At 42.6% G+C, this 22351-nt stretch overlaps 1 protein-coding gene across 8 annotated transcripts in view; it reads right to left on the minus strand.

Moving 5' to 3' along the window:
- The window catches only part of SHISAL1 (shisa like 1), a 127800-nt gene that overhangs the window by 42954 nt on the left and 62495 nt on the right, over positions 1–22351 (minus strand). For all 8 annotated transcript variants that reach the window (XM_074901745.1, XM_074901744.1, XM_074901739.1 and 5 more), the window contains one exon: positions 1674–1772. In XM_074901745.1, the coding sequence (XP_074757846.1) occupies positions 1674–1740 (67 nt within the window). In that variant the 5' untranslated portion in view covers positions 1741–1772. The remainder of the gene's footprint in view (positions 1–1673; positions 1773–22351) is intronic.

The raw sequence follows: 22351 nt of genomic DNA on the forward strand, positions 1-22351 counted from the left end.
AACAGCAGCAGCCGACCACGATCTGCACACGAGGTGTAACCCGTGTCCCATTCAGCTGGGACACAGGCGTTTACACCCCCTTGAGGAAAACGGCTGGAGAAGTGGGATCTTGGGAGATATCTAGTAGAAGTCCCCTACAAAGAGTGGTAAAGGTGTGAAAACAAAAACCAACAGAAGAGACTGGAGCAACGGGACGAGCTTTGTGATGTCTGATCGCTGCGACACATTCACTGAAGACTTCTTCAATAACTGGTTTCATTCACGCGCCAGGGAAACGCGTGAATGAAATGACTTGAACATGGAAAACAAGAAAGCAGCTGCTACAACCCCTGTGGCTGATTCTGTGACCTGGAGGAAGGTGGTTACGTTACAGCGCCGGACCCAGGGACCGCGGTGGAAGGACTCTGACGGAAAACAGGACTTTATCATTAGGCAGAGAAGTAGTCTAGTTGGTAATGTAACAACACTGCTAGCAACAGTACTGTGTCAGTGATGCTAAATAATGGAGGACCGTTAGCGAGAATCAACTTGAACACTTGCAAACAAGCAGTGAGACCGTGGGCAACAAAATGCACATTTGAACTAATTGATGAGGATCTAACACTGACTGGATTAGGCATTATGCAGACAGAGTAGTAAAAACTCTCACTGGAGCACGAGGATATTTTAAGATACATAATGCCTGGCAAAGTTTTAAGTATGGTGGTTAGGCATGTGATGTAGTGCAAGGGAATAAGGAACAGTGATGGAAAACAAATATCATTCTGGATTAAGAAGTGCTGCAAGAATGGAGGATAAAAGAGGCTGTACTGGAAATTAAAAATTCATAGGATCAAATCTATTCGGACTCAGAACCATTTTAATTATTTTTTACAATATTCATTCATAATTACAGAAAACCTTAATGTCATAAACAACTCCTGAAGAACAAATGCAGGTAGTAATCATAGCTCATAGCGCATCATAATCATTCAAGTAATTCTCAGTCTGACAGCTGACAGGTTTCTGCACAAATCCTTTCTGTGGGCTAGTAGCTAACATCTAGGGCAGCTCTACTAAGCATCAGGAGAAAAATCCCTGGAACCACTCCCCGGTCCAGCCAGTTCTTTAGGTTCAGGAAAATAACATAATATTGGTGTGCCATGCCATCACACATTTTCCTTACACACACACACACACACACGAGAAGAATTACTCTGTATCTAACACGTATTCATCTCAAAACCAGCCAAAGTTCCAAAGTCAACCCTTCCCATGCTTACACCCTCTTGTGTGCACATATAAAAACTCACAACTGGAACCTGACCTGCTCTGCTTCCAACAGACAATTATTTATCAAAATGGTTGGATTGCACGGCGGTGTAGAGCTTGTTTTTTACTTTTAGAGGAGCTGAAAAACTCCCATATCAAAACAGTAGCTTTGTTTCTTTTAAATGTTTAGCCTGCTGTACCATGCCAGTGTCCCATCCCCTTTTCCTTCTTCAACTGAATTTTCAATTACGTTTCAAATTCCAGCTCCCAGTTCTTAAATAAAAGAGGTTTTGTTTATTTATTACTCAAGTAACAATTCATTTGATCTGGTTTGTTTTGTAGGAACCCGGTATTAAAATGGCAACTATTTCTTCCCCCGTGGTACACATCGGTGAAAGATAAATTCAAAGTATAAAAGTTACCTGCTGACAAGAGTAATGACAGTAGAACCATCAGCACATTCAAAGACTGTTGACCACAACTTGTCATCGTCGGCTTTCATTGGTCCATTAGAGAATTACCTGTTTGACAAGATGAAGTGTCATGGTTAAATGTCTGTTTCATCTCGTTTTCATTGTTCAAACTTCTACTTCCCCACAAAGCTTTGGTAAAATGAGATGGCTCCACACAATAAGGAAAAAAAAAAACCCCAACCCACAACGTTTTTCTGTCCTTTCTATGTTTCTGTTAACATGTCTCTCTCACTTCACCATGAATGTACACAGCTATTTACACACTTCTCATTAACCCAGAGTAGAGATGAATCACATAAAGTCTTGACTGGATATTCACACCTCCCCTGTAATCTACATTCAGCAAAACTGTGCTTGTTTTACTGTCACAAGAATGGACTGTTGCATTATGCCTGTAAGGACTAGAAGGATATAAACAATACAAAAATAAATTGGCTGCTTTGAAAGTCAATCTGTTTTACCCCATTAGAGGGTGCAGTCGCTCAGAAAGTGGGTCGAGCAACTGAGATGGTTGGAAATATCTCAAAAAAATGTCTTTTCATTAGAATCAGAGCACTTTATGGGATTATTGTTTCTTGTTTTCCTAGAAATGAGGGTGAGATGTGATGCAGTTTGGCTGGCAGTCATCACAGAAAGGCTATCCTAGTTCTTTGCAGAACAGCCCCACAGCTGGGTGAGCCCAAACACATCTTCTGCCCACCTTGATCCAGCATCACCAGCTGCACGTTCTACACTGCAGAGGCTCTGTCCCGACACAAGTACTGTCATCAACATCAGTCGGAACGCCTGGTACCCCACCCTCTCGTCACTGCTACTGCTGACTGACACTGCACGGATAAAGCCTTCAGCATCCTGAAGTCATGTGGCCACCAGAGAATAATGAAGAGGTAATTTATTGGTTTGTACAGCACCACTGGGAGCTTGGGCTATCAACCAGAAAGCCTAGGTGGTGCTACCGAAAGCTGGTGGGGTGACTCTCATTCTTGGGTTGTAAAAAAATAATAAAGGAGCAACTTGGAGAAAAGAAAGTGGCAATTTATGTAAAAAAATTACACTTTTTTTTTCTGACAGCAACATGATGCCAAGCACTTATGAAATCAGCATATCAATATGGTTTATTAATATGTGTCTGCTACGATCTACTGAATCAAATTAAAATCCCAAGACAATTGCACCTGCATGTAAAAAAAAGGGGAGCGGGTGAAAACCTTATCACGAATAACTAAATTCTGAGTAACATGTAGGCACAGGAGCGGAGACACAGTGTTATCCACAAAGCGTTCAGAGACAAAAGATTTCTCACTAACAAAAAATGTTGTGTCTGGCACAAGCAGATTCTCTAAGAAGTCATCTTAGCATATGAAAAACAACAGACCACAAACCTAAAAATCAGTGTAACTTTAGTACACGGAATCATGACAGGTTATACTGGTATCTGCAAGCATGATTAACACCCAACCCACTGTAGCTTTAAAATCATCAGTTCTTCCAAGGGGAAAACAATCAGAAACCATAACATGGTGAGGAAAAAACCAAAAAATGAAGCAAACTATGAATGCTAATTAAGATTATTTCTCTGAGCATCACACCTGTTTGAAAAAGGTGCCACCTTTTTTCAGAAGGATTATCGTATTAAAACACCAAGCAGACGTAAAGTTAGAATTGCCTAAGAAAAGGATACTGAATATAAGCCAGAGGTTAAGAACGTAGAAGTTTAATCAAGAAAAACAGATACAAAGAACAAGCTACTGCCAATATGGATAGGAATAAAAGGAGTAAGATTTTTTTTTTTTTTTCCTGAGTAAACCAAAGCTGCAGGAATTCTGATAGCGATTCGTTACCGGAGGGAACTCGTGGCTTTAGTAACTGTTAAAAAGAGATCAGTGAGCACTTCTGTGTGTATCTGGGAAGAGACAGATGTTTGGTACAGCCGAGACTATTAAATAGCTCCATATCAAGAATAATTTAGGATGACGTTAATGAGTTGATGCTAAGGTCTGTAATTCCATCTTCGCAATTCCCTGTAATTTGTACCCAGCTATTTGAGCAGGGCTGGCTGGGGGACACACGCACCCTTTCTTCAGTGTGCTGGGAAACTACGGCAGCTCTAGAGGCCCTGAGGAAACCTAAGGGCATTTCTAGAAGTGAATGAGATAATTACAAGCTCGTGAGTGTGATGTGGATCTAGAGAAAGTTAATGGAATGGTTAATAGAGAATCCAATTAGTAAATAATTAAGGAGAGTAATATAATGCATATCACTGTGGGCTTATGATAAATTCAATTTATCTTAGCGTTGCTGTTGATGAAGGTAGCTTAAAGACAGTAATAATGTGGTAGATTTCTGTAAAATACCTCACTTAGTAGCATGCAATCTGACCAGGCAGTGAGAATGATGGGGAAAAAAAAAAACCCAACATATCAGTTACGGAAGACTAACCCAGACTGGAAGCAAGTGGCATGTTTTTTGTAGAGTCTCGCTAGTAATTGAGTACACAGAGCCTCACTGATCGTTGCTTTATCAGTACTGTACGTAGAAATCCAGAGGCTCTTCAGGGAGGGGAAGATTTATTCCATTACGTCCGACAGAACTGCCAACAATGAAACTGGCATTTTAATCCCAGCCTTGTGATGCCTGGGTTGTATCCAGCGCCAGCTGGGGGGATCAGAGCAAGGGCCTGGAGCACTGAAGGCACACATCAAAGGCCAGGGGAGTGACACGGGCCTGGAGATGTACCTGTGGTGGCAGGGAAACGCTCCGCCTTTGTAACTCCTGCTTCAGCGACATTAGACTGAGCATGCCCGTTCTGGGGAGGACACATACAACTAACCATTCACTGCTCGACCCGGTGGAATTCACCTTTTTTTTTTTTTTTTAACATGCTGCTCTCTGAGTAAAGCAGCCACATTTAGTGCAGTATCATGGGGATGTCTCTGAGCTACTAGAGGTGGATCAGCCAGGTGACAGAGATGGGCAGGAGAACCAGCAGCACGCTAAAAGAAAGTGCCTACATCGCACAAAGTATTTCCTAGTGCCAGGTGATAGAAATGTGGTCATCGTCAGTGATCTAGCTGAATAGTTCTTTATTATAACTATTAGTCAAGACTGACATGGCACTTCAAAATTAAAAAATTACATTTGAAGTAAAGAGGAAAGTTAGGTTCAGTTGTAGTTTCTTTTTTTTTAAATAAAATTTGAGGGCCTGGAGGTTACAGATTAGGTTTTCCTTCTAGTTCTGTAAATCAGCAATTAAAAGGGTGATCTAATGCACCGATTTTAATTTTTAATGCACCGTTTTAAGCTTATTTGTGTGACTGTGGAGGGAAGGAGAATGCCCATCCTTTCCCATACCCTTGGAGGTTCCTGGCCTCACACCACCTCCTCCCCTCCGCTGGCAATCCCAAGGATCTCTGCAGCTACATCGTAAAGCACGCCAAAGGAACAGGGGAGGAATCACAGGTTGGAGCTTCTTTTCACTCTGCGTTTCAACATGTCTACTAGGAAAGGGAAGAAATGGTCCTTACTGATGTTTTTTAAGTTGCTTTGCTATCTTTTCACAGAATCAGGATTACGTTCGGAGTATCGCTCTCCCTTGCAGAAGATGAAACAATCAAGGAGAGCCACATTCAAAGGGAAGGTGCTGCGCTGTTACCGCCACGGGGACGGGACGTTAACAGGAGACCCAGCAGGTGTTGGCTTCTTGTTTCTGCGGACGAAGAGCCCGCTGCTGCACCGTAACTTCTGATCCCACCACCACTACAGAAACCAAACTCGTTTGCCTTTAACCTCCCTCCTCACTGCAGGCTTCAGGTGCAGGGACCAGATCTCTGTATCGGATCGTTACGCCAGATTTTACTTTTTCCTTACACGTCCTGACATTTCAGCTCTTACTCTGCTGCTACGCACATTGCTTTGGTTATCCTTAGAGTTTTATCTAGTTGTCTTTTCTTGAAGGGAATCAGTGAATCACTGGAAAGAAAAGTTGCCAAGAAAAATAACAATTTCATGTGGCAAGATTTTTATGTAGAAATAATTTTCCCCTCGTTTTGAAGGAAAAGCTATGTTTAGAAGAGATGTTTGAAAAACATTGCGTATTTTGCATTTTTTGGTTATTAGAAAGAACAAAAGGACCTAGCAAGGGAATTTATTAAATGCATCAACAGTGCCTCATAAATTACCTCTGTATAGAATAACAGAAAGGACGGCAATTCAATAGATCATTTAATCCATCTTTCTCCGTGGAGAAATCCATCTTAATCCATGTTGAGGATTAAGAACATCTAAGCCATTCTCAGCAGAAGTTCACAGAATCTCGACCCCCAGAAGGGTCTTCCAGCCTTCTCAGGCAATTCCCTCCCAGTGTTTCTCTAACGTCATGGCTAGAAAGGTTCTCCTATGTCTAACTGGCAGCTCCTTCACTTTGATGCAAGCCCGCTCTCATCCCAGTGGAGCTGGAGAAACTGGTTACACCTCTCTTTGCATCAGCCTTTCATTAATACATGCAAGAAGCACTTCACTCCTATCTTCATTCAGCCTTTTCTTAGGCCAACAACTTCTACTTCTTACAGCCTTTCCTTAAAAAAACATATATACCGCCTCTTAAAAATGGCTCTACACTCGATGCCAAGGTCACACATGTAACTTTAGTGTCATTTCGGTTTCAGTTGTTTGTATTTTCTTAGTGCCCAGAAGGTCCCAACAAATCCCCCGAGAACTGCCAGCTCTTCCAAGGTAAACAAAGCTACAGCGTTACAAAGCGCAGAGGAGCACAGAGCTTCTTGCTAATTCCCACAGTTAATCACAGGTATATCATTGTTCTCCAGGACAAGTACATCTACAGGCAAACAGAACCGTGCAGGCAAAAACACCCCGCCGCGTGCGATGGAACTGAGGAGGGCTCCTCCCCGTCCACACCAGCGCCCGCAGACCCTCCTGCCATCAGCCACCCTGACCCGGCCCGGGGAAGCTCTGCCACCGCAGCAGTCAGTGAGGGGCCTCCCTCCACTTCTTCCTCCTCTCCTGGGACACGGTCATCTTTCACAGTTATGATTAAATGCTCTGATCTCCGTAACCTCTTAAGTCTCCTCCTGGAAAACCCCTTCACTACCCTCAGACACACATTAGCTCTGCTGCCCTTCCTACACTGTTGGGACAAGGAGGATCACCAGCAGGGTAACGGTCTCCTCTCCACCGATTTGCTCCTCCGAAGACAACACGAGTTGTGTCGTGGCAGCACTAAGGGGATGAATAAGGCGGCTGAAGCCATCACAGTGGATGACAAAGCTGTTTAAAATTAGATGGAAAAGGGAAGGCTGTGATCCAAACCTAACTTCTAGTCCAGCTCTGTTCATCTCTCACGTTAAAATAGGCTTAAAATGCATCTAGTATGAGTTCATGAATGCTATTACAATGAAATTACAGTCTTATTACAAAGGCAGCAACGTCACTGGCATGAAAGAAAACCTGACTATTAAGAAAACATGTGGTTTCACACTGCAATAACCTCAAGAAAATGTTTATGAAAAACAGATATTAGTTTTCAGTTGACAGTTGTCGAAATGACTGAAACAACCTATGGGAAGGAACCGCTGGTAGAAAGCCTTTTGGATTAGAGTGCAGCATTACCAATACTCTGTGTCTCTTCCCTAAAGACATCTTACACATGCCTGAAGTTAAGCACATGTGAGTCTCTACACAACTGCAGATAAAGTACTGCAGTCAGGGTTTTATTATTGCTCAAGACAAGCAAATTTAGATCACACTAACTTTGTCATGAAATTCTTCGTAATTATTTTATAAATTTTAAAATTGAAAATATGAACGACTTTGTCTTATTTCGCCTCCCCATCTTTATTATCATCCCTGGCTATTCTCCAAGCAGTTATGAAGAGACAACAACACGCATGAGTCCTGAAAAATGAAGCTGTTAAGTACAGCCTGGAGACCATGTTGTGAACTTAAGCAGTCTAGAGCTGTTATTAATAGAACAAGGCCAAGAAACCTGAACACGCTACCGCTGCCAACTGTCAGAGCTGCTCACTCATCCCCTGCCTCTGCTACCCCTTTCCCTTTTCACCAACACATCTAGTCAGCCGCTGTGACCTGTCCTACACCTACGTCCCGAGACACATATTCATGCAAGTTGAAAATGGACGTCTAGCAGTTCCTACCCCGACTACGCAGCGCAACGCGCAGCAGAATTTGATACAGAAGTCAAAGGATTCCTTTAGTCCGAGAGGATTAATTTTAGAGAATCAGTGGCACGTTCAGACCTTTTAATCACAAAATTTAACTGGTGAGAAACTTCCCTAAGATAGCACAAAATCTTTACTGACAGCAAAATTCCTCAACATCTTTGTAGCAAAACTAAAGATTTTACTATAATGTAGCTGTAGTGCAAACAAGCTTTAGCTAATCAATTTCTTGGTGCAATTAATTACGTATTTGCATTTGGTAGGATAAATATTTGATTTCCTGGATTTGTGGCTGATGAAGATCAGAAAATTTTAGATTGTTGCCTGTCCTGCAACTGGCCTTCTGCCGTACACATTAGATCTCATTTTGGGGAAAAATACCTAAATTACTCTGGGGAGAGAGTCAGCTATGTAAAAATAACAGCTGCAGTTGTGATGATTTACTGACACTGATAACTAGCTTCAGCTACAAGTTAGTGGCAACTTTCTCACTTCTCATAAGCAAAACTCCTTCCGCAGCGAAGAGCTCCGACCTTTCCTAATACTCTCAACACCACGTAGTTTTGGTAAGAGACCGAAATATTCTCATTTCCATGTACTCTATCAGCATGAGTGTAGGCAGCTGACAAAGATTTGTCGTAGTCATCCAGAATTCTTATTTTTAGCAAACTAAACTCAGTTCCGATGTCTACCTGGATTATCGAGTCAAACAAGGCAGCCGAGTCATTCTGTGCAACCAGCTTCTACGATCAGTCAGCTGTGTGAGCTGAGTGCTTAATAATATGAATTAATAAATAAATCTAGTAAAATGAAACTATCAAGTCTGGTCTATTCATGGAACAAAGGAATCTGAAACAACTGAATTCTGACTCAGAAATTTTGAATGCTTTTGGTCTCCCATGAGGCAGGAACGATAAGGAAACACACAGAGTTTTGTAATAATTTTCTAAGAGAGCTTGAGAGCAGGACAGGATTTGCTTTAAAGTGATTACAAACCTCTACTGTTAATCAAGTTATTTCGGCTTCTAAGAAATGGAAAGCCCTTCTTTAGGGAAACTTAAAGCTTGTGGTTTTGAGCTACTTTCAGGACAGAACTAGAACAAATGTACTCTAATTTAAAATATTACAGTTTCCATGTCTTAATAATGTAAATTCTACTTGTTTATTGGAAACAGTTTGTGCATGTAATTTTAAAGATGTTTTTGAGAAATAAAAGACATTATGAAGATTAGAGGTTTTATAAACATAAACAGGCATGTTTCAAAAATCTCCCAAATCTAATAGATGAATATTGCTCATCTCTGGATTATAGCATAGCTCCAAACCCTAAGAAGGTGTTTATCTACAAACATGGCAGTAAAATTGGCTAGTGTATTTTTGTTATCCATTTGACAGAAAAGTTATATATCGAGAATTTTTCCAGTGGAAAACGTGTGAGTAAATTCTTGGTTTCACCAACAAGTTGTCAGCTGTATATATACAGAAATTAAGAACTACTACTAGTCTCTGCGGGAACACTCCTGATATATTTTCCTTTCAAAATGGCCTCTTCTGAAAAATAAACCTTCCTGTGAAAAGTCTGTTGACATCTAAATTTCATTTCATTCTCACGTTCCTGAACATCATTAATCATTATCTGGATCTAAACAGATTGGTTTCTAACCTTCCGTCACTCTCAGTTTGTAAAAGAGTTTCAAAATATATTTTGCTTGAAAGTGAAAAAATATGATCAGTAAGTTAAACAAAAGTTAGTGGACTCAGAAAAAAAGGATTAATTTAAACATGTCAATTTAAACATGTCAAATTCAACGGATTTCTCATTAATATTTTTTTCCTCTTTCATCAACTTTAGAAAGGATGTTTCCTTTTACAAATATGAATTATTACTCCGTTCCTTTACAACCTAATTAAACATGCCAAGCCCCTGCATGGGTATGCACTCTGGCTAACCTCTAGGCATCAAGCCTTGCAAAGTTACTACCTTAAGCATGCCCCATCTTACAGCACCAGAGCTAGTGCTTTCTACAAGGCTCTAAAATGGTTTTCTTGCCAGCAAATATCGAAGTGATAACTTGTGTTCCTGCTCAAAAATGTCACTATGTTATTTAACACATCTTTAAAACCAGGACACATTGCAAAGGGAAAAACCAGCTGATTTTGCTGGCCCGGTTAGTGAAGTCAGGAAAGGGTGTAAGCCCTGATTAATCTAACAGCACTGGGAGAAGCTGCCAGTTGTGGTTAAACTAGCAAAAATACTTTTTTTTTTTTTTTCCCTTCCTCGTGAGGATCATTTTACTATGCCAACACAACGTGCAGCTTATCTGACATAGACGGATCTGTGTTACAAGTATTTTGGCAGTATTATTCCAACTTTCCTAAGGAAAACATCCCAGCAGGCAGGGCAGGCCAGTGCTGCATGGGAACCGCAAGCACAGCGGCTGGCCTCCGGCAGACCCGGGGTAGGCTCGTCTGCCCCGCCAAGACACGGAGGTTCCTTCCAGCACTTGAGTTGGTTCATCCAGCACCAGCTCGGCCGTCCTCATGCCACAGAGCAGCGCTGCTACACCCTTAGTGCTGGCACCAACAAGGCTTATAAGAAATAAAATGTCCCAGGTAGTCACCGGGGGCGAACTGGCAAAATTTTGCACTTAATCTACCGTGTCCGTGTGTGTGGTGGTGGTGGTTCTGGGTTGAATTTTTTCAAAGGGCAAGACTTCTTCACTGTTGAAATCTGAAACTAGCCATCAGTGTTCCTCTGATGAGGCAAACAACTCTCTGGATTCCAGGAAAAATTTTGGTCAAATCTTGCTCACCATCTCATTAAATATAATGATGAAAAAAACCCCATCGGAGTAAACTTAAGAAAGAACTGGCCTTCCTCCTTAAAACATCTGCGATGGGATATTCGAATGTTTCACATACTGAAAGGTTTCTCAGTAACATCACAAACAAAGGCTGTTCTTAAAGCAGACTGGAACAGGATAAGGAGCTGTCACTGTACCAGCTAAGGAAAAAGGAAACTGTGTGGGAGCCGTGAACCAACAAATGTTGTAGAGAAAAACCGTATGGTAGGAGATGGGAGTAACTTCCTTTCACCTGTTCTTTTGCCTCCTTCCTGTTAAACACGCCAGCCTCACAGTGCCGCAGAAAATGCTGGTTTTCACTGCTCTACACTTAAAAAAATACATTAAAAAACTGGTTTTAAGAGCAGTACGTGCCTGTGCTACCGCAACCATCCCAGATCACAGCCATTCTAACTAAAAAACCCCAAATTTTGGAGCCCCAAGAACACCAAATCGTTAACAAGAACTTCATTTTAAAAGTTACAAGGCAGCAGAACCAAGAAAACCGCTAGTGAATCTTTTGTCCTCTCCTTGTGGCAGAAATACTTGTAGGACAAAAGAAAGGACAATTTTTAGTAGTCAGAACAGCAGGTGTGGAGGCTGCGAAGCAGAAGGAAAAAAGGCATGCAGAGCAACAGAAAAGTGGCTTTCAACATTAAAAAAAAAAAAAAAAATAATTTTTTTTTGAGCATGCAGTTTTGGAACTGAAAAGCCAGGTAAAACAAAGCTGTGCTGCTGGTGGTGACATCACAGGCCCCAACCTTTGTTTCACCTCTTTTGTTTTCCAGGATGTAAAAAGTGCTTATTTTATGGCTAGCTTGGGGTTTCTGCAGATTTTGTGCTGTGCACAGAGGTAGGTGTGAGAGAAGCTACTTGAAAAGATTTGTATAGAATTCCCCAGAAATCTTGTTTCTTGCCCTCGCACGGATCAAGCACTGAACACCACCTCCCCACCGAACCAGCGCTGAGCAAAACCATGGGACTGAAGCATTAACTGCAGATTGAAACCACAATTCATTCAGAAGTGCTTGCCTTTGTTTCATATTTCTCTGTGTATGCCCAGTGGGCAGGCATACATCATCCACACAGAGCGTACTCCTCCGCGTTGCCAGTCCTACAACAGTACCTGTGAAACCTCGTCGGGAGGCGCTGCCAGGAGCTCTGCCCTCCGCTCCACACAGCCAGTACCCGGGAACGGCCTCCAGCTTGGGTGTCTGTAACCACAGCCGCGCACGCACAACCAGCGGCACGGGAGGTGCCCCGCCAGCCTCTCGCAGAGGCAGGGAGGGAGTCAAGCCCAGCTCATGCCTGGAACAGGCTCTGGCCCAGCACTCCGGGTCATTCCAGCACAAAACTGGCGCTGGTTGTGTGAGACCTATGTGCACGGTCCTCTCTGCATCCTTACTAGAATAGTTTATGGCGTTGAAAAATTCCAGTATTGGTAAGGTTTAGTTTTAGATTTTTAAAGGCAAAAATTAAATGCCTCAAGAATATAACTGCACCAAGTGCCATCATGAAGACTGATGAATATCACAGAATCCCAGAACCATCTGGTTTGGAAAAGCCCCTGCAGCTCCTCCAGCCCCACCATGACCCTCCCCCTGACCGTTCCCAACTCCCCCAGATCCCTCAGCGCTGGCTCAGCCCGACTCTTCAACCCCTCCAGGGATCCCGGGGACTCCCCCCTGCCCTGGGCAGCCCATTCCAACGCCCAACAGCCCCTTCTGCACAGAAATCCTTCCTCAGAGCCAGCCTGACCCTGCCCTGGGCAGCTTGAGGCCATTCCCTCGGGGCCTGGCGCTGGGGCCTTGGCTCCAGAGACTCATCCCTCCTCTCTGCCCCCTCCTGGCAGGGAGTTGCAGAGGGCCAGGAGGTCTCCCCTCAGCCTCCTCTGCTCCAGACTGAACCCCCCCAGTTCCCTCAGCCACTCCTCATACTTGGTTTCAATCAAGGGCTAAATCCCGTTGGATTCAGATGGGTGCAAAACTGCGTCACTACTGAAATAAGGTTTTGCTGCACCTGAAACACAATCTCAGCTTTGCCTGGTAGACGTGGAAGGCCGGGCGGAAGCTGATGTGCTCACACTGCACACTAGTGACCGCAGAGCAACCACCCCACAGCCCAGCCAACACCGAGTGACCCTGAACGGAGGCTCATGGTGACAAAGCAACTGTCTGAGGAGTTACCAGCCCTGTGGACGTGTCAGCCCCCGGGCTGACAGCTGTGCTCTGTGGTGGGAAGTACTCCTAAACACCCATTCACCCATCCTTCTGTACGGCAGTATTACGTTCCCAGTTCCAGCATCCTTCTAAAGCCAACTCACCTCGGCGTGCACTAACAGGAAGCCTCTTGACTCGCAGATGGAAAGAACACTGAGTCGTGCATAAAATAAGCAGGACCCAGCCATGTATTTTTATTCAGCTCAATTGGTTTCCCCTACATAGAGAAGGGCAATTATTTCCACATCTTTTACCATGGTGTTTTGATTAGCTGCTCAGCTAACTTATAATTAAGTTTCAGGGTAAAATACCAGCTTTACTGAGGTCAGGGGGAATTTTGCCTTGAAGTCAACAGGATCAACCTTTTACACCAGGTGCTCACATCCGTAGTACCAAACCACTTGTTGTGGCTGCAGTGCCCAACAGTTCCATTTGACAGAACTTTCTGAAATGGTTCCTCCAACAGTGACATTCATTTTCTATTTACCTGGTAGACCACCGTATAGATCGCCATGAACAGAACATATCAAGTCCAAATAATTCATCTGTAAGGAAGAGTGTGGCACTCATCACCCATGTCACGCAGCAAAGATATTACCAGCAAGCAATACTGCAGTCCTTCAGGCCATTTCCTCTCCCAGACATTTTAGAGTCTACACAAATGAAAAAAGACAAGTGGAGAGGTGGTACTATTTCTATTTTACAGAAAGAAGCTGACTGATGCACAGAGCAGTTAGAGCCATGAAGGAAGAATACATCAGATTTGAGAACTGTGTATCAAGTTTCTGGGTCTAATGCCTTAAACAGGAAACACTGATTGAAAGTGCCATGTTCCTGTGAAAGCTGACCGGATTGGGAAGAGAAAAATATTTAAAAAAAACCCCAGACTCATTACCTCTGAAAATATAAACTGACTTGGTGTTCAAATTCACAAAGTTTAGATACAAAAGAGAGCACAGCGAGGTAATTCTGCTCTACCCTGGTTAGTAACGGTCAGCTCTGAAGTCATTGTGAGCCACAGTGATGCCTTCTGGGCTGGCAAACTTGGAAAGGGGCATCGAGAAGCTCAACTTACGACTTTCTGACAGGAACTAGATACCAGCCACTGTACCTTCGAGATACTCCTACAAAGTCTCTGACCCGAAGAACTTAAGGGAATTATTCAACCTGTGATTAATTAAACAGACACCTCAATTTATTGAAAGTTTGTGATGAAAGGATACAGGATCCCAGGATCCCTTGAGACCACCCTTGCAGAACACAAGCCCACGTATCTCTGAAGGGCCACACTCAACCTCCACGTCCAGAGCTGGCGAGGAACAGGACACAGACACGGTGAAGAAGTGAAGTAAGAGTGTAGAGTTTTAAATCACAGGAATGATTTTAAAAATGAGATGCATTGTTGTTGGAAATTCTGGCTGAGTTGATGCTGAGGAATTCTGCATCTCCTCTCTGCAGTAACACCACGTCCTATGCATCACCTCCTCAAAGCCTGTGTCAAGAATCCCTTACTGGCACGGTTTCTCAGAGTCTGGTCCCAATGACCCATCCTTCTGGGTATTTCAGCACCAAGAAATTAGTTACATTTGATAAGTGACAGTTTTATTATCCTGTAATACTGGTAGGTTTTATTATTTACTTGAATGGGGAACACAGAAAACTTATCATAAATCCTGGTCATAAAACATATGAAGAAAAAAAAAAAAAAAAAAGCTGATGCTACAGCAGTTAAGGTGAGGGGGGAACAATATGCATGTAAATTTTATGAGCAGAGCATTATTTTCAGCCCAGTATCTCAATGCATTTCCAAGGCCTGTGTCCAAACACTGCAGCTATGATAATAAACTTTTTTTGACCCTCTTGTCTAATAAAAATATAATCCTTCGGCAGCTGTCACAGATGCTCATTCTGCAGTGAGTTTTGTTTCACTAAGCATGTGCCCACTATGTCATATATTTATCAGTATGGATGAAGTCATATAGCCCAGACAATCAATTGTGTCTCAGGACAGTAAATTACATCCAAAATACACTGAATTATGAGATGCTTAGAACTCAAATGTACCTGAACTGAATGTAATGAAGGGCTTTTTGTATTGAGGATTAACCCACTTCAGCTACGTGTTCCAACCCTGAATTCCAGCCCTCCCCCACATAAAGCAGTCTGATATGCAGAAAGGAGGATTGAAATCTGCCTGCCCTGTGTGACAACGCAGAGTCATCTCTGGAAAACTCTGAGGGAAGATGGCTAATCATGCAGAGACAAAGGTGGGGATGAGACAGAGACTAGAGACAGCGTGATGGAAAACGGGGTCATCCAAGTGAGGAAACAGGAGCCTGATGCAGAATGATTTCTCCAGTCCTGGGTGACCTTACTCTACACCTTCCCAACCTGCTACCTCCTCCAGCTGCTTAAATCGTGATTTACTCCCTCCAGCCCAAATGGTGGGAACAGAAAGGACCAGATGACTTCTGAAGAACCCTTCCTGTTCTTGAATCCCATTCTGCTTTCCAGACACCTCTAAAATCCTCCTCTACCTCCCCATCATCTCTAAGTTGATTGACACATGATCTTTCTAGCCAAAAATCAAAGTCAGCAGTCCATGCCTCAGCTTCCTTGGCAATCAGCCCTCTTCTGCACTATTAAACATACTGCTTTGGTTTGTGGTATCTGAGTAAGGGTCATATATTACTCCATATTCTCCTTGTTGTCCTATTTTCCCCCTTGAAAAAAATCCTCATCTTGGTTAAGCCCTTGCCCCTGAATCCTCATGTTTTAATACCTAGACTTCAACATCAGTTAAAAGGGTAAGCACAGACTGCAGCATGCTTTGGCTTAATTTGTGTCATGTAATTATCATCTAGGATTAGTGTCCCATTCAGGCACATAGCAGTGGTGAAGGAGGCTTTGCAGCCTTTTCCAAGGACTTTGGAATAGTCGGTGCATCAGCTGTTTAGCTACTGTAGGTCTTAAATGTAAACATAAACCAAACAAACCTTTAAATACCTCGTCGAGAAGTTTTGCTTTGAGAAAATAATCTAGATTTGTAGTTACAACAAAATGTAGCAAATAAACACAGCCCTCCTAAGAAAGCCTGGCCAGTCCAAGGGCTTTCATGCAGAGATACAATTTATTCTTATTTAGCATCTTATCCATCCTACGCTAATACAATGGAAAAATTTTAATTGCCCCGGCCACAATACTGAAAAATTTCTAAGTAATTTACTGATCACAGGAAATCATCTGCCCAAAGAGTGGTTTACATACTTTTCACCAGCCAGGATAATACCTTATTCCGTGTCCATGACTTCTGAGGGTTTCTCTGCCTCTTTTTGCACTGAGACACTGTTAACCTTGCTGCCTCCTCCTCACACGTGTATCCAACAGATTTAAACACAGCAGAAGTGAAACATTAGACTAACCGCGGGACCTGCAGTAGGGGTTGGGTTTTCTTTCGTTGTTTTTCCTTCAGGTAGCGTTACACCTCGCTACAACTGCTAGAACTTGACTTTAACCATCCTCATTTCCTGCTCACTGGCCAGGCTGGTAGCACCGTCAGCTGGCTCTGCTCTAGACAGTTTGTTCTCTTGAGCCAGTTGTCTAAATTCTTTTCACGTGTAGTTTAACTCATGAGAATTTACACAAGTTCTTGCTCTTAAGAAGTCTTCTTTGAGGAAAAGAGCTGACTTCCTGCTTGCTCATGGTGTAAATCAAAATAGAACATTTTGATTACACTGCATGCACCAAAAATTAAGTTCTGTAACAAGAATAACAACTTATAAAGTCAGCTAAAATGAATTTTTAAAAAATTAGAAATGTTTCATGTTCTAGATGTAGACATCTGAGAACAACAGAAAAAAAGCCTCAAAATTTTATGCTAGAAACATCCAAAATCTTATTTTATTTCTCTCAAACTTACAGAGCAGGAGAAATAAATACACACTGTCCTGGGTCAAATGAAAATTCTGGGTTGATTTAACGGTTGTGCATTTTCCTCCTTGAAAAGCCCAAACCCATTTCTGTTTAACCCTAGTTATTGTCCCTCAATTCCTTATATATATATATATGCTTAAATCTTTCCATAGGGCCACTAACACAGAAATCTAATTCTAATGCCAACTTCATTGCAATGCCAATGCCAAAAGGTTCAATATAAGAACCCAAAATGGAAGTTTTGATTCTTAATAGTAGATTTTCAGAGGTATTTCAGCAGGTTAGGAAAGGCTACATAAAATTCCTGCAGAAAATCTGGCTGTCATATTAGTCATAGGTCAAATCCAGTTTTCCTTCTGCAGAGCAGACTGCTAGATATTTGAAAGTGCACACGAGCAGAACTTTGTCTTAGAGGTAAATTTTTTCTATATTCCTTTCATTAGAGGCTTACAGTGTTTGGAAGAAAAAACACACTCCTGAAAACTCTTTATGTAATTATCGTAACAGCGAATTAGTACAGTTATTTCATTGTTTCTATAAATGTCTACTCTGCTCTAGAGCTCTTATCAGCATGGATATCTATCATGGATATCTCATCAGCATAGCTAAGGACTTCTACTGACTAGTTGTAGATAAATAGTAAATGCTATTGACCAGTTTAACATTCTCTTGTTCTGGCATTACAAAAGGGCTGATCTTCCCTTGCTGTATCACTTCTAATTTGTATGAGATTTGCATCCCACCATCCCATAAACAGCTTCAATCTTATCAGTATTCTCTCTGGAGCAAGTCTTGTACCTCTTGTCATGTGAGAAATAGGGGACAAACTCAAAGAATCCTTGATGAGGAAGCTAGAACGACCCTTCAGTAAAGCCTGGATCAAAATGCTTGTTTCAGAGATGCACTTAGAAAATGAGAGTATTGGAAACAGCATTTAATTTAAGAAGTAAGGAAATGGTTTCAAAATGTTTTAGATTAGACTGATGTTTACATAGCTTAGAAGTTGTGTTTTCTTTGAGAAGGTACCTCACAGTAGCTCAAACCCCATCAGCTGGAAACACCATCCAGCGAATAACGAACTGTCAGTGTAATGGAGGCTTTGCCCTTAACCCGACACACTCCTAGCGAAGAGCTAACTACGCTCCAGGATGCTTTTGGGTGAGTCTTTTTTCTCCCCCCCGCTACTGTCTTTCCCTCAATTGTATACTGAAAATGCCAGACAAAACGGCCAAAACCGCAATTTCACCTTCCTCGTAAGCGCTAAGCATACCAATTTCCGAAGGCGGTTTTGAACAGATGGATTTCCAAAGCAGGTCATGTAATTCATCGTCTTCCTCATATTATAAGGTAATTAACAGTAATTGGGAAGGCCACTCTAAATTAACAGTAATTGGGAAGGCCACTCTTAAACTTACAGAAGTATCTCCCCAGTCTAAGAAGAAAACTCACCTTGAAGTACAGCACTAATTAAGAAAGAATTGAAGAAAATTCACACTTACAAAGACACTTCTTAGTTAATCAGGTTTGCAACTTGAAACTGCAACACCGTGGGCACCAAGTTCCACCTCATCCTTCCCAGAAAGGTTCATAACCAGGAGAGGCACCTGCACCGCAACTGCCTTCCGACATCATAAACCGTGTCACAAAGGGGCTCCCCAAATGAAGGCCACTGGAAAATATGCTCAGAGGTGAGACCAAAGTTCACCCGAAGCAGCAATAACCTCCTTCAGGGGAGTCAAGAGGTAGCAACCAGAATTTAAACATCACAGTTTGCTTCCTTGCAGGGCACAGTCGTTTGATTACTAATAAAGGTAAAAGCCGCAAAAAGCACACATCTAAGAGTCCCTGATAGCTATGAGAGAGCAAGCCTCTTTGTTTATCTAGTAGAAAAATCTTCAAGTAAAACAAGCCATAAAGAAACCCACATTAAAGGAAGCGGAAAGGAAAACTGGCCAGGGATGAAGACAAATATGACAATTTAGTTTTACAACCCAACCAGCAATGAGAAAAGCCAAAGCAGCCACGCTTGTGACAGCAATACAAAGACTCCTGAACTCCAGAGCTCTGACTGACTGCTAAATGTGAGCACTACAAGACAAACAGATGCACTTCAGAAAGACCTGTGAGGGTATCAGCTCAAGGAACTTGAAACAAGCTGGTTTTGAAGCCCTGTCTCATCTGCAACTGTTTAATACAGTCAGTTCAGAGTATCCACGTGAAGGGGTAACCAAGCATTGGCAACTAAAAGAATTAATTTAAAAATCCAGGCAGTCTGGTGTGACGACCCACGGCCATTTTCAACCCTTCTGTGGGAACAGGGGTCAGAACGCTTTCTGAATGCCAGTGTTGCTGTGAAAAGGGCAGGAGTACATACACAAGGGCTCGGAGCTAATCAGCGTGTGGAAGCGCTGCCAGCCAACCTGCGGCAAGTGCTTGGGTTCTCTTGTCTGTCTAACGGGTGGAGGAGAACAAGAGCCAAGTGAATTCAGCCCTACTGAGCCCCGGAGCACGTCAGAGGGTCTCCAACTGCTCACACGGAGCAAACATCAGCACCGCCAGAACGTCAGGGAAAACTTCCACCCTGGGCTCGTAACAAGGGAAGAGCATCCAAATTATCCATCGTTCCTCCGGTCATTCCCACTGCACCAGTAAGATACTAGCGAGGAGCAAAGTGGCATTTCCACGATGACGACAGAAAAGCAGCTGAGACATGAACCCCTGAACATCAGGGCCTCCTCCAGCACATCCTCTGCCTACAAAGGTCTTTCCACGTACAAGGAACCTGCTGGTAAAGCCTGAGCAGAGGCAAAGGAAAATGTGAGCGTGTGCCTGTGTATTTAAGAGAATGCAGTGTGAGAGGTCTAAAAGTAATTCGGTTTTGTTACAAGCAGTTACACAGTGGGCACTATGGCAAAAGCGTTTCCACGATGACGGATCCATCAACCCGTCAACATCACACCACAGCACCTCATTAGCATGCGACTTTTTTTATCCACTTTGCATCATATTTCAATTTGCCTTTGTAGTTGCAGCATGAAAAGCATTCTGGAAAGGTTTGTTGTACCCTAAGAAAAAAAAAATCATGAGCCGTAAGTATTTATATTATAAAGCATATATTTATGTCACCTATTTTCACTACTAAAAGCCATAAAAGCTTCTCTGCTTTTAATACAATTATTGAAAATAAAAACTCTTTGTATATTCTGTAAAATTCATATTGTTCTGTCATGCCAACACATCATTCAGATTGCTCATTCATCTGAAGATAAATGTTTTTTCTCCCATTGGCTCAGCGCTATGAGAAAGTTAATGCACTCAAAAGCTACCCACGATATAACTCAAACAAATGAATAGTTCAGTCACTTTCTGACTGGAAAAAGGTAATCAGATCACGACAGTTGTTTTCAAATCAGGAAAATCAGGAGTTTTACAACACAAAATAACTACCACTGCCACTATTAGTATTTTCTCCACTGTTCTAAGCCTGGCTCGGTCTCGGGGCCTGCGGGTGGATCAGTCCCACAGCCCAGCGCAGCCAGCACCCTCCAGCGCCCCGCGGGGGCTCCATCCTCAGCCGGTGCATGAGACCTGCCCAACCTCCAGCGCCCCACGACCAGTGACAACGCAGGTCCCCAGTAGCCACCCCAGTGTAGCAGGACTATACAGTCACCTCCAGCGCTGGCAGGTCACTGTGAGCACCCCCTGTCCCCCCGCCACGAGCAGAGCCGGGTCACAGCGCCACAGCACGGGGAGCAGTGCAGTCACCGGCTTTGTTCCCGGGTCGCAGAGAGGCAGACTGAGAGAATCAAAGATCCTGCTTCTCTTACTGGACCTGGACCCTTCTGATGTCTCACTCTTTTAAGAATAAGCTTTTTTAAAGATAAAAATGATTCTGTCATTAATTACAAGCAGCATGACTTCTGTTCAAACCCCAGGAAGTTTTATTTCTGGAGAACGAGTGGTGTGAAAGCGATTTCTCCCGTTACTTGAAAGATCTCTGTGGCATTTTTGGACAACGGATTTTCAGGCATTCATCTTAAGGGACAAGGAATATTCTTCGATATTAATATTCTTTTTCTTCTGAAGTATTCCTGAAGGGTTTTAAATCTGACAGGTATAGTGCCGTGACAAAAAGGGTCCCCAGCTGTGTGTAGCAGCTCGACTTTCACCCTTTGGATGCTGTGAAGCCATCACTATGCTTAGTCCCTTTGGTCACCAAGGAGGATTCCAGATTGGAGAAAGCCAGAACACTTCATGTAAGCAACACGGAGGAGCAGAAACAGATGCCAAAGATTTCAAAACATTCTTGTTTTTAATTTAATTACGGAAAACTTGCCTCTCAAAGTTTATTGTTACATGCGCTTCACAATGCAATGGAAATGGCATTTCAAGCTTTCCTGCTTTAACACGTGTCCTGTTTGTGCTAAAATGACTGAAAATTATGTGATATGTAGACGATGTATACACAATAGACACATTATAGATACAGAATATGTATATGATATCTATATGATATATAGCATACATCATATATGGCACATATGATATATATGAGATCTATGAGCTCGGACCTTCATTTTTGCTAGATCCTCGTGAGATTAGTCACGTCCCACCAGAGCAACCCCTCCCGTTATCTGGACTTTTTGTGTATTGAAGAAGGCCCCAGAACAGGTTTAGGAAAACAGAAGCGAGTCAGAACTTGGTGCAGTCCTGAACCCTGAATGACCGGCAAAGCAGTGACTGTCATTACCACGATGCACACGGCATGTTCAGTGTAAGAGAAGTTTTAAATATTCTTGAGTTCATGAAGGTGTTTCCACTTAACAGCTTGACCTTTTGGAATCTGCCTGAATGAAGCTGGAAATCACAGTACACTGTCTCAAGCTGCTAAATGTGACAAACCAGGTTTTCAAACCCACTAAAATATGTTTTTAAAACCTACTCCAAAGCTGTTTTACTGTCTTTCAGTAAAAAACACCTATTAGCTATGCTGAAACATAGCGCACTACGTAAATGGAAACAAGAAACTAATATGAGATAGGATATTATTAAAATGAAGAGTGAGGATGGACCAATGGCTGAGAAAGCCCCTTAGCAACAAGGTACGGGAATGAAAAGGATGTTGCATGTACAAAGCAAGTTTATGCAAAACGCAGGCTAGAGTCCAACTGAACATGCAGCTTTGGGTAATAAAAGCACATTCCTTTCAGCTCTTTAGGAAAATGTACTTAAAAACCGTAGCACTTACTACTGGTAACTGGACTGCCAGGTAGAGAGAAGGTATTTTTGAACACTGTAACAGTTAAAAGAATTTTCTGCCCTAAATACACTCTGAAACTAAAACCAGTTGTGCAGAATGAAAATTCAAAGCCTGTTCCAATTCTTTTACGAATCAGTGCAGCTAAGGAAGGACTTAAGTGAAACCAACGGGAAGGGTG

Source organism: Athene noctua, chromosome 3 (assembly GCF_965140245.1).
Source record: "Athene noctua chromosome 3, bAthNoc1.hap1.1, whole genome shotgun sequence".
NCBI classification, from domain to species: domain Eukaryota; kingdom Metazoa; phylum Chordata; class Aves; order Strigiformes; family Strigidae; genus Athene; species Athene noctua.